This window comes from Atractosteus spatula, chromosome 9 (genome assembly GCF_055471065.1).
Source record: "Atractosteus spatula isolate fAtrSpa1 chromosome 9, fAtrSpa1.hap1, whole genome shotgun sequence".
Lineage (NCBI taxonomy): Eukaryota > Metazoa > Chordata > Actinopteri > Semionotiformes > Lepisosteidae > Atractosteus > Atractosteus spatula.
In genome coordinates, this window is record NC_142714.1 from 50,553,452 (window position 1) to 50,566,518 (window position 13,067).

Genomic DNA, 13,067 nt, shown 5'->3' on the forward strand with positions numbered 1-13,067 from the left:
AGGACGAGCTGGTGTACGAACTGACGAATTGTGGTGCAGCAGGGAGGAGCCAGGCTTTTGATCGTGTGACTGTAGCGGTGCTTGACATCCGGGGCTCAGTTTTCAAATTTTTGATCTTACAGAACGCAGAGTAAGTAATTCACCAGTTCCCTGCTCCCTTGCACTGCCATTGATACGTTTCTAGAAGTAATTATAAGGTGCAGCACTAAGATTGATGCCACTGAGCAATGGGAGATGTTAGACGTTGTGAATCTAAATTCTATAATGATAATTGCTTGTGGCAATATAGAGCTTTCCATCCCCAAGGTTCCTGAGGTGATTTATGTAGCAAAGTACCCACTTTCTTCACCACTGACATTCAGCGCCCACCAGGGTGAGATTCATGAGCCTCACTGCACAACAGTGAGAAATCACTTCGCCCATTGAATAACGGAGAACACTTCGGTATGCCTGAATGTGCAGGTGACACCTGTATCAACTCCCCCGTTCTTACAAAATAGACCACAAGATCTTTAATGACCGGATCTTCTGGATCTCCGTATAACGTGTTGCCTAAACGAAAGCACCTCCTGCCACACAGCGCCCCCTAGTGACCATTCTGGAGCTTTGCTTTGGAAATACTGATTTAGGGGGAAAAGCACCACCTACTGGTCCACCAACACCCCTTACAACAACAATCAGGTTTTCCTTAGAGAGCTCCCCTCCCAGTTCTGATCAGGCCTAATCCTGCTTAACTTCGTGGATCTGACGAAATGAGGTTACAATATGGTAGGTACACATGCCACTTTCTGTCCCTCTTTTCTAGGGAGCAGATCCTGCACTGGCTTTTCCACCAGAGCAGTACTAGTACTAGACAAGCAAACACAGACATCAGAATAGACTAAAAATTAAAATAAAATAAGTACAGCAATACAAAATAAAATATATAGAGTTAGGTGTGTGCAAAATATGCTCATAGTCACTGTAAAACAATAAAATATGTGCAAAATACGCATAGGTATATACAGATTGAAAGTACCAGTGTATAAATAGTATATTAATAGAGTGTCCAAAAAGTACAATAGTGCAATATGCTGTCCATAGATGAGCAGATGAAGGCCTAACAGGCCTAGCCTAGGGTAGTGTTATACACCCTGACAGCCGCCAGGAGGAAGGACCTGCAGAAACGTTCCCTTGAACACCATAGCTCGAGCAGTCTGTTACTAAATTGAATGTGAGGTGTGGACAACCATGCCTGCACTGTCTACTCTTCGTTTTCATTCTCTCCCTGTCTGGTGAGACACGTACTCTTCAACAGTGCAGTCAGAAAAAACTTGGAGGAAGCATGACAAAAATGCATTTATTTTTTGCACAGCCCCAGCTGTCAAGCCCTGATGTGCACAGTTTGAAAAAACAAAATCCACTTTCATTTTTAAATACCTTTCAAAGAAAATCACAGTGTAAGTCCTCAATGTTTTGTGAAACGAAGCCTGAAAATTTTACAGCACAAAATAAAGAGAACCTTGTTCGTTTGTATTTCAGAAGTTTATATTCATTAGATCATTTCACAGCCGGTAAAACTGAACAGTTTCCTCAACTACAGTAGACAAAAAAATCTGCATTGTTTGTATCCATATTGAAAATCGCTAGTGCTTGTTGTCTGTTGAGGTATACTACAATGGGTTTGTACCACAAAATCTTGCTATGCATTCAGTTAATCCTATTAAATTCTAAAGAGTGATTTATTTTGGCAGTTATTTAGTAAAGTTTCTACTGCATGCTGCCCTGTGACATCTGTATAATAAAACCAAATATTATTATTAATATATTATTTTTTCCCTATATGAATTTGTAATCTAATCATATTCCTTCAGAGTAACACCACAGCAGATAATACATCATAAAGACATTTCTTGAGGAATTGGAACCAGAATAAATTTGAAAAGACATGGAGGAGGACTGGAATGCTTCCTTTGTGAAGTGGCGTCAGTACAGTGAAATAGGGTGTTTCCTTCATAGTACAGTCAGAAGTTTCTCAGACCAAAAGAAGCAGGTTTAATCTGATGAAAGATAACCTTTAAAGGGTCAAACAGCAGGATCTCACTGGGACTTGAACCCAGAATCTTCTAGGCAGGAGGCCTGGATCCTAATCCCTGCTCCCTCTCTACCTCCAGTCTTTACTGATGGCTGCTGTACTGAAGGCTGTGATAGACCAGCGCACAATCCCAGTCCCAGCTTTTATACTCTCTGACCCTGGTCCACTGAGCTGTTCTTCAACACGGAGTGTAAGATTATGATACAGCACAGTTTTAAGGGGGTTTGGAATGAAATCTTGAAGCTGGAATGACTTTGGAATGTTGAGTTAAAATCTGCCCTTTGCTGGAAGTTAGAAGTGATTTCAGAGTCGTTCAAGCAGGGAGCTGTGTCAGCATGTGGAGGCTGCAAAGGAACAGGGTTTATTCCCTGCTGAAAAGAGAAGAAAAGATATGCAACATTTCGGCTGTGGAGCCTTCTTCGGGTGTGGGGCCTTCTTCGGGGGTCAAATAAATCCTCCTGCTACACAGGACTAATAACACTTTTGCCCTGAAAGTAAACTCCTTTTGCAGCACAAAATGCCAAACTGCTCACAAATCCCCACCCTGGCGAAAACAGAACAACTAACTCCTCACTGGAAAAGGCAGCCCTCACTACTGTCAGAAGTGTGGCGTCCATCGGTGTTGTTGTCAGTAATAGTCTTGATCAAATGTAGAACTAATTTAATAATACAATAATTAGAACGACATCTGCCCATAACTACAATCTCTCTCTGGGGGAGTGGGATATTTCGTGTTTGTGATATTATATATCGCGTGTTCGTAATATTTTGTGTTCATGTTTTGGTCAACCCATCTGCAGTATACAGGTGTCGGGTCCCAGTCAGCTGCTCCTGCCTTGGAATGTGAAGTTTATGAGAAGAATGAAAAATGTCCACGTGCAGCACATTCCGCCAGAGTGGAGAAATTCAGCACCATATGGCTGGCCGAAGGCAAATACATTACACAGTGTTCACAAAGCAAGACGTTTCATGACGCTGGAAAGAAAATCACTTTCACTGATTTGTTCAGAGGATAGGAAGCAGAGGCTAAGTTAAAAAAAAAGCACAGTTAATACTCTTGTGAGCTCAGCTGATTTTATAACTCTTTAATACAACTAGCTCCTCCAGGCTGTGTGTGGAAACAGTGTTCTTAAGCCTGGGGCTACTTGTTTAATATAATCTAGAGCTCCTGAGCTGCCTCAAGAAGAAATCAAATCTGTGGTCAATTGTTCGGCAACTGGCGGACTGTATCTGTCTCACAGGGCACCGTGTAATGAAAGGAGTCTATATAAGGAGTGTTGGGTAAAAAAGCCAGTTGTTTTTTGGATGGCACATGTGTTAAGATTCAATTTCTTAGCACCGCTGGGAATAACAAACGTCACTGTCTAAAAGCGATCTGAGTTAAATATCGGCTCACTGGGCCGGAGAAGTGGGTGTAGTTCAGTAAAGTGAAAGTGTCTGAGCATGAAAGTCCCATTCTGATTGATTTTATTGTTTGGAATTCAGAGCCCGTCTGGAAGATGTCTGCTGAACATTGAAACAGACAGCAAAGCTTCGTCTGTGCCACCAAATGCTAATGGTGCTTCCACAATGAAAATGCCAGCTTCTCAACTTATAAACAAAGACTGATGAGATACGATGGCAGCTTAGTGGGTAGTGGGAGCTGTGTTAAGTTGTTTGCCCTTTTTCACTGCTTTGTCACTCACTCAGACAAATGGGTTCCTCCTCTCCTTGATTATCTGTAGACGTGGATAAGTTGATGAGTTCCTTTCTGGCTATGAATGCTAAACTGCATGGTTCAGATTTCATTATGCTTCATTATGCTGTCTAATTAATTTAGTTTCCTATTATATGTGTTCTCTGTGGGCCATTATTTTTGCATATTTATACTGTAAGCTGTCATGTTAACAAACTACTAACATTAACTTTGCAAAACTATTGTCTGAAAAACAAATTGGTGAATGCTGGAAGTCCACTGAGACACACCACAGTCATTCTGTAAATGAAAGATTGCCTCACTGTTTGAATCAAAGAGAATCTTTAAGGAAGTCAGATCCTGCAAGTCCGGAGTGTAATCTAGACAGGATACCAGGGTTAACACAAGTGTCGTGGGACATTTAATACCCAAGAGCTCACACCTGGTATGGTGGCACAGTGGTTAACACAGCTGCCTGGTAGTGCTGGGGCCCTGGTGGCCAAAACTGGGTTTAACATCTCCTCAGAACAACAGCGCTCCCTACAGGACATTGTCCCCAGTCACCATATGGGGGGGGGGCTGTAATTCTGGTCCTGACAGAAAAACGCAACCTACTGGCCCCCCAACACTCTGAGGACTCCCATCCAGGTACCTGACCAAGTCAGCCTTGCTTAGCTACTGTAATCTGATAAGATTACAGGTTGCACGGTGGTGGCAGTAACGTTCATGCATTTTCCATCTAATTACAAACTCGGCCTGTTTTAGCACAGCACTGCTCCTACTGCCTGTATAAGAACCGAGGGGGCTGGCCCAGGTGTGCGCACTGCACGTCAGGTAACGTTGAGCTCTCTGGGGCTGTGCGTCTAGACGGTGTCATGTAAGGCAGGGGTTCACAAGCTGCGGTCGCCCCAGTGGGATAAACTTTTATGAGAACGGACTCTGTGTTTAGTGGCTGTGTGTTTTTCTAAACTCCTGCCTACGGCGGCAATTAAACAGCTGCCAGACCCTCCCCACCTACATGCTGTCCTGGAAGTGCCTGATATTTCATCACCTGAGATATATCTCTCCTGGCCTCAGCTTATCGATTCAAGGCGTTTCGGTGCCCCTGAGCGTAAATCGTTTCCTGTTGGCAGAGAATGCGCTTACAGATCAATGTACTGTAAATCCTTCATTTTGTTCTACCTGCTCCTGCAACATGTCCTCGGGACCCTGCCGCTCTGATTTTATTTTGCCAGATAAATTCTTTTAAAAACCTGTCGGAAGATGGGGCTAATCGTGAAGTCCGCTTGCGGTACTTCTCGGGTGTTCCTAGGCATGTTCGCCCCTTCCCTGCATACGAATGCGATTATAAAATCTAATTAGACATATTTAGAATGAGAGGGACTTCACTTTCAGGCCTTGCGTTAGTCATTAAGATTGATTTTCCGTCCCGTCGGTTCCTCCGGCCCGGCACGGAGAATTAAGATTGCCGTCACTCCACAGCCCCACGCATCTTGTACTCTTAATAGCTCCCAATGAAGACTGGACAATATGCAGACAGTAAATCGAAAGATTACAACAGGAACCGAGGGAAGCACTCCATCAATTAAGACAATGACAATTTTAAAAAATGACACAGTACAGCCAGCGGGATGTATGCACTATGGAGCGCTTTCCCGCAACAGAAGCGACGCTTTGTCATCACTCATCACAACAGCCCGTCTAGCGGCAGCTGGTAATCGGTTGATGAGCAAAGCACCACGATCGGGACAGGTACAGTACATGCAGATTGCAAGCGTTTCCTCTATAGACCCCTTCCCTATCTCCTTTAAACCGAACGATTCATACACAAGGTTCCCCAGGTGTCCTTAACGTAGGTCATTTCAGATCATCTATAGATTTAAAATCTTTATTTCACGCCTGTTTTAATCTTGCCAAAAATACTCAACATCCGAGTTAGCGTATACCGTATGGGAAAGGGATGTACTAACTACATAAAAACAGCGCAAGAGGGCCCAGTCCATGATCAGAAATCAATAAACTCGGTGGGTAGTTGAGTGCACAATTAGCGCTCGGCTTTTCGGCTCCTGAAGTGTGTGGTTCTGTGGAGCAAATACTGAGATTCCTGGGATACCGGCAAAATCCGAGCCTGACTTCAGATTTGCTGGTGCACCAGCGCCAATCAGCTGTTAGCCCACCTCTGTCTTACACTTCGCCACATGAAACACGGGACTGGAGGTGTTGTTAATTGCTCTGCATCTCGCACTCCGAATTCCGGCGCCGCAGTTTCTGCTGGGAGAGATGTACTGTACTCCTCGCACCAGGTCAAACGAGGCACGGCGCGTCAGCTACAGCCTCTTTTAAGATGTGTTTAATGAATTCATTGTCCTAAATTATGTTCAATCACCTTCATGGATTATTTCAACTTGACTTCGCTGATGGCCGGCAGCACAGCGCCCACTGTCCGCACCCCGGACAGAGACTCCGCGGATGAGGCACCTGTGGGTCCCGCGGTGTTAATCCCCGTGCTGGCTGTGCACGGCGCGATTATCGCGATCGGCGTCGTGGGAAACGCCATTCTGATCAAAGTGTTTTTCACAGTCCGGACCATGCAGACGGTGCCCAACATCTTCATCGCCAGTCTGGCCGTGGGAGACCTGCTGCTGCTCGTGACCTGTGTGCCCGTGGACGCCACGCGCTATGTCGCCGATACCTGGCTGTTCGGCGAGGCCGGCTGCAAGGTCATCTCCTTCGTCCAGCTGACATCGGTCGGCGTGTCCGTGTTTACACTGACCGTCCTCAGCGCAGACAGGTAAGGACTTCGTTCGCCTTATACGTCAAATATAGACAGTTTACAATGAACTAAAAGTATCTGTGCGCAGCCCATTACGTTTGTTTTTTTTTCCTTTTTCCGTTTTAAAAAGATAGTCTACAATAAATTCACATCCGTGAATGTTATTATTAGTAGTATTTGTATTATTGTTATTATCTGATGGATTTCGTGTAAAGAAGAGGAGTAAAAATGTGTTGAATCCCTCAGATAAAAAGGTAAAGACTAAACATTTCCAGTTGTGTTTTAGCTCAAAATTCTACACACTTTTAAACGTCCTGACAAAAACACAAACAGGAAAAAATGGTCCGAGCCCCCCAGTGTAGTTTATTCCATTCACAGCACGGTCTTTAGTCAACTTTTCTACCCTTGTTCGCGGAGAAAACATCTTCACACTTCCTCGCTCTGCTCAACCCCTCCACCTCCCAGGACTTCACCGAAATGAGGCAGAGCGGCGCCCCTTTCCATCTCCCCGCTTCCGCGATAATAACAGACACCGGCAGACAGGCAGTAACTGCCGCTCACCTCAGCCGTCACCCCCGTCGGTTAGATCAAACTGTCATCCATCCACTTAATAACCTTTCAGCCCGACACGGCTCTGCGGCTATAAACGATAATATCAGAAGTGTCGTATTTCTCGCAGTATCACCAGAGAAACGCAATGGAGAGAAACGCGTGTATTCCTTTAACCTGCAGTATGAGAGGGGCACCATAGCCACGTTTCCCAGTGGCAATAAAAGAAGCGGGGTTCTGTACCCTGACATTGGAGGGATCAAATACCTGACCGTGGTTGTATTAGCAATATGCTCAAGCCACCAGACCCACCCAGTTCATCCTCGTCAGAAGTACTGGACCCCTTAGTCATATTTACTGTGCAGCACCTTAAACGCCTTTTTTACTTTACCTGCATATCTGCAGATCTGATGGCAGTCATTTCCCTGGAAAGTCCTCACTGCTCAAGGGCAATGCCCTCCGACTGAGGTTCGTCTCTCTTTTCCCCTCCACTGGCCTCTGCTGTAACAGTCCATTGCACACATACACCTCGGTGACGCGCTGAATCCCTGATCTCCAGGACGGCTCAGGCTGAGCCAGAGAGGTCTGTGCAGAAACGTCGGGGTGAGATTTTCCAGGAAGAAGCTCGTCTGGGGAAACTGGACTTCAGAATATATTTGATCCGGAATGGATGGTACTGTATATCCTCATATACTGACAGGAATATTGAACGATTGAAGTTTCCTTTTCCCTTGTGAAATAAGATCACACTCTGCCACTCTGCTCCGTGTTCTCCCTCGCTGCCTTCTCCCATCTGTCGCAGATACCGGGCGATTGTCAGGCCCATGGACCTGCAGTGCTCCAACGCCGTGACGGGAACATGTGCCAAGGCGGCCTGTATCTGGGGGGTCTCCATGCTGCTCGCCGTGCCCGAGGCCGTTTTCTCCGATCTCTACTCCTTCTCCGTGCCGGGAAGCAACGAGACCTTCGAGACCTGCGCGCCGTACCCCGTGTCGGAGAAGACTCTGCAGGAGGCGCACTCGCTGCTCTGCTTCCTGGTCTTCTACCTGATCCCGCTGTGTGTCACCTCTGTCTATTACTGCCTGATCGCCCGGACGCTGCTGCGGAGCGCGGGCAACATGCCCGGCGAGGAGCACGAGCACATCCGCAAAAAGGTACGCGAGACGACGACGACAGACAGCTCGCAGAGGGTCAGGAAGGGTTCAAGTTCTGCAGCATCCATCCATCTTCCAACAGCCTTATCCAATTCAGGTTTGCAGGGGAGCTGGAGCCCATCCCTGCAAGCAACAGGTGCAAGGCAGGGTACACCCTGGACAGGACGCCAGTCCATCACAGGGCACACACACACACACAGACACTCACACCAGGGCCAATTTTCCCAGGAGCCAATTAATGTACCAGCGTGTCTTTGGACTGTGGGAGGAAACAGGAGCACCCACAGGAAACACATGCAAACATGCAGAGGGCATACGAACTCCATGCAGACAGCACCCCAGAAATTGACCCCAGGGATCCAATGCTCACCACTACACCACTTTCCTGCACCACTGCTGCAACCTTTGGAGTGATTTCTGAGGGAGGCTACGAGTAACTGAGCACTTCAAACTTAAAAAAAAACACAGCAATGTGGGTTACCCTGATAAGATAAGATCACTTTATTGGCCATATACAATTTCTTGTATTAGGAATTTGTCTTTTCACATACCCCTTTCACAACTTGCTCTCCAAGAGACACACAGACAGGGAGAGAAGGTGGGGGTCAGAGCGCAGGGTCCACCATTTATACAGCACCCCTGGGGCAGTTGTGGTTAAGGGCCTTGCTAAGGGGCCCAACGGAGTAGGATTCCTCTGCAGGCCGTGGGATATGAACTGGCAACCTTCCAGCCACAAGCTTATAAGCAGAAGGACTTGTGATTTTGGTCCTAGTAAAGTAACCTGCTCTTAGGTTTTTACAAAATTTTGAAAACACAAGAATATAACGAGTCGTAACAGATGCACAAAAAAAAAAACACCGACCAAAGATGGCAATACACAAGGAAGGAAAACACATAAACCAAGTGCAGTTTCAGGGTGCGCTAGTCTGTGCTAGATTTTCTGGCTGTAAGTAGATCTGCCAGCAAAAGATGTCAGCCAAGATTGATAGTTCATTTGGAAACCATCACTGAGCAGGAGAAGTCGAGAGGTCATTGGCACAGTCACGCCAGACAGCACATCAATCGTCCAGAAGCACTGCATCACTGGGCACTCCTCAGACACGTGAAGGCAGGTACTGGTGACACCCTGAGCACCTGTGAAAAGGAGAGGTCTTCACCTGGACTGCAGCTATGGTGTTGCTTACACCTTATGTGCAAGTTTAGATTTGATTAGCTGGTGCGAAAAATTCCTAGAGGATGAGAAAGGTTCATCACAAACTGCTCTCCGGACATGACAACCATCCAGTTTTTGGCTAGTTCGCTAAACCATAGATGAGAGAAGACTAGGTCCCCTGAAGTGGCTGTTGAAACGAGTAGATCAGCCACTGGATGGGAGCGAAAACAGTGTCTCATTGCAGCTGGCTACAGTCTTGACATACAGTACTTAGAACAGGAAACCCAGCAAGTGAGTAAGTTTTCCTGCGATCCTGAAATATACATAGTCTTCAAATGATGTAAAAAGTAGTAACACTTAGTTGATATCAGGTAGTTAAGAGTGAAGAGGTAAAGGGATGAGAACCAATCAGTATGAGGAAAGTGATTCAAGTTGGTGAAAGCATATGACGTCTGGGGTTTCCTTGATCTCGGCCCTTACAGACTTCGGAGTCAAAACTCTGGAGCAGGGCAGGTCCCATCTGAAATGTTGCAGATGGAGGCACACTGGACTTTTCCATTCCTCTCCACTGCAAGTCTGTTTCACAACTAAACCTGTAGCTACGGCAGCAGGGCCACGAGGTTCATTTAGGCTCAAGTGAAGTTCAAGGCCCCAAAACAAAAGGCCAGGGCTGCACACCCAGACATACTCAGACGCCTGTAAAACAGAAACACGAGTGCCTCCTTCAAACATAGTTTATCTTCCCAACACCCAAAGCTGTCTTCCTTGGGAATATTGATGAATTCTGGTTATTGAGGCAGAAAGGAGGAAGGAAAGTGGAGAATGTCTTTTGTGTTAACTCCGTGGGTGACGGACATGTGGTGTTACAGATCGAGTCTCGGAGGCGCTTGGCCAAGACGGTTCTGGTGTTTGTGCTGCTGTTTGCTCTCTGCTGGCTCCCCAATCACATCCTGTACCTGTACCGCTCCTTCACCTACCACGCCAAAGTGGACTCGTCCGCTGGACACCTGCTGGCCACCTTCCTGTCGCGCGCTCTGGCCTTCAGCTCCTCCTGTGTCAACCCCTTCGCCCTCTACTGGCTCAGCCACTCCTTCAGGGAGCGCTTCAACCGACAGCTGTGCTGCCTCTGCCAGCGCCCTCGCAGCCCGCAGCGCTGCAGCCTGGAGCACAGCACCACTGTGGCCACCAGGGGCTCTCTGCCCCACAGTGAGATTAGCTGCCAGCCGGGAAATGAAATGGAGCAAGGCAGCGTGGGTACTAGCCGCATGGGCTCAGTTAGCCTCGTTTAGGTTTATATGTCGAGATGCATTGGACACCAGAACTCCCCAGTCACACACCCACTGAGAAACGCACAAGAAGCAGTGTGTTTAGGAGCTGACCTTGCTTAAAAGTCACAGAAGTATTGTTCATGCAGTTTTTCGAAATGCTTTACTGTTTTGGTGCAGTTTCAGTATACGTGTTCGCACAATACTGCTTCAGTTCCTGGAAGTGGCCATCGAGGAGTCTCAAGAGTCTAGGGACTATAGTCAGACATCGAGCTAGGGTCAACATTTGCAGTTCTCTGGAGCTTCAAAGCAAAAAAGGAAATGCAGCGTTTGCTGAGTGGAAGGGGGTCTGAGACACATTGATCAAAGGAATCCCGTGGTTTAAACTGGTTAATGGAGCTCTTATTAAATGATTAAGGGTATTCAACGGTTGACAAAAAGAGGATAAAAAAGGCAGATAGAGAGAGATGAGTGAGAGAAAAGGAGGTGGGAAAGACAGACGTCCCAAGTCTCCCGGAAGTTCTGGGAGTGTCCCTCGAAATCCATAATCTCCCGTAAATCGCCCCCCCCCGCCCCACTCCCAAATTTTTCTGTTGGCGACACCGCTGATCCGAAAAATCATCAGCGAATCATTTGATTATATAATGTTTGAGCCATCTAAGAATCAGCTCAAATCTGGTAAACGAGCCGCGTCCCTGCACAACGAAAGTTGGCAAAGAAAGTGAAATTCTTCAACTGGGCTGGAGAGTTATAGTCTCTATCAGCGAATTATTTAATTTTATAGCTGTGATTTTGGTTTCAAGGGGACCTCCCTGGTCTGCAAATATTCACGGGAGGGACAACCCCGCCCCCCCCATAGTTTTTCAGGGTTGGGATGTCTGGCCAGACACAGAGAGGAGAAGAGACATCGCCAGGTGGGAGGTTCTTGTGCCCATCAGCCTTTAAGACCACATTGAAGTCAAGTATTTGAACTTTGTTAAGAGCTCTTGCCATTCTGTTGTTTTTTGGAAACTCTGATTTCCAGTATGGAGAACCCCTAGGGTAAAAACTGTCTCTCCTGATTATTGGATGCATTTTTAGAACAGGGAGACAGGATTCTATTCCTTTTGTAGCATTTTGTTTGGCGTAGAAGGTAGGCTTACCTCTTTTTTTGCCCTGTTAGCTGTTATATAGGATTTTGGGTTTTTTGATTGGTCAGGATGTAGGCCTCTGATATGTTTGTAAATAGAGTGACTAGCATGTTGTATGTTTAGTGTATTGTCATTAAAAATAAATATTTATTTAACCCAGTGTGCCTGAATTATTACACTTTTCATCATAGCTGTGCCTGGTGCCTCTAATTATACCAACTTCTCTGGTATATTCTTGGCAAAATCTTTACAATTTTTGGGTTATGATTATTTATTTTAATGACTGATTAAAGCGCTGGTTCTATTTCTGTATTGCTCTATTTTCATAATCCTCCTTTTGTAACAATAACAAATAGGGCAATCTGAACCTATGCCTTTAAGTACTACACATACAAATATACACAGCACAGGCCTTTTGAATAATGTTTCAAAACAAGCATAAAGAGCAAAATATTAATTTAATACTGTAAAGAGAAAATAACATAAGAGATATTCTTACAGGCTAAATGGCATCTCTAATTTATTTCTTAATGTACAATTGATATTTCTTCATTATCAAAGGGCAGAATGAATAATACATGACTGTTATCACCATTATTTGAGGTATAGCTTTAGTCAAATGAAAGTTAAAAAAAATGCCTTTCCTCCTGCCTGCCTCACCAATGTGCCTCAACAGTCTCTTGTCTTGGAGCATGCATTCCTTGTGTGATGTTTTTTTTCACTTGCAAAACAAATACCCCCCCAACTACCAACGGCTTATATGTGTATTTTATGCTGAATAAACAACTCATCAGAGCCAAACTGATCACAGTGCAAAAAAATCTTGATCACCCTCTCTCTTTGAGAAAAGCTGCACCGCAACGGAATTGATCTTTTGCACATAAAACCCAGAATGTATGTCTCCTGACTCTGTTACGCAGGCTGTTCTTTGATGAAGTGTATTGCGGCAGGATCCAAGCATTAGACACTGCAGCGCCCCCTGGCGGAATAATGGTGCAACTCACAGCTGAATTACCTCCTCGGTGCTTCAAGGAAATTAAAAGAACAGCTTTTGAAATGCGAAGGCATAACTTTCCTCTTCTGCTATTTTAAGCCTTATAGAACATACCGTGCAGCGATGAAAAAGAACAATATCTCACATCAACAATGAATTGTTATCGGAAAAATACGTATTTAATACTTAAATACGTCTTTAATAAAAATATTAATATTCAACAGACTAACATGAATTTTAACAATTGTATGTAAATACATCTTACTTTGGAAGCATGACAGCAGTTTTTTTTTCATACAC

At 45.4% G+C, this 13,067-nt stretch overlaps 1 protein-coding gene across 1 annotated transcript; it reads left to right on the forward strand.

The window, feature by feature from the left end:
- The first annotated feature begins 6,139 nt into the window (after positions 1 to 6,139).
- Positions 6,140 to 10,667, forward strand: LOC148828797 (phe13-bombesin receptor-like). The gene is made up of 3 exons (XM_088925858.1): positions 6,140 to 6,540; positions 7,874 to 8,225; positions 10,248 to 10,667. Exons 1-3 carry the CDS (start codon positions 6,140 to 6,142, stop codon positions 10,665 to 10,667), a joined length of 1,173 nt encoding a protein of 390 aa, XP_088781984.1.
- The last annotated feature ends 2,400 nt before the right edge of the window (positions 10,668 to 13,067 follow it).

Bases quoted from the DNA above. Each gene is read 5' to 3' on its own strand.
- LOC148828797 (XM_088925858.1), top strand. From the start codon at position 6,140: ATGGATTATTTCAACTTGACTTCGCTGATGGCCGGCAGCACAGCGCCC. The intron at 6,541-7,873 runs GTAAGGACTTCG...CATCTGTCGCAG, and splicing joins ACCGTCCTCAGCGCAGACAG to ATACCGGGCGATTGTCAGGC. The intron at 8,226-10,247 runs GTACGCGAGACG...GTGGTGTTACAG, and splicing joins ACGAGCACATCCGCAAAAAG to ATCGAGTCTCGGAGGCGCTT.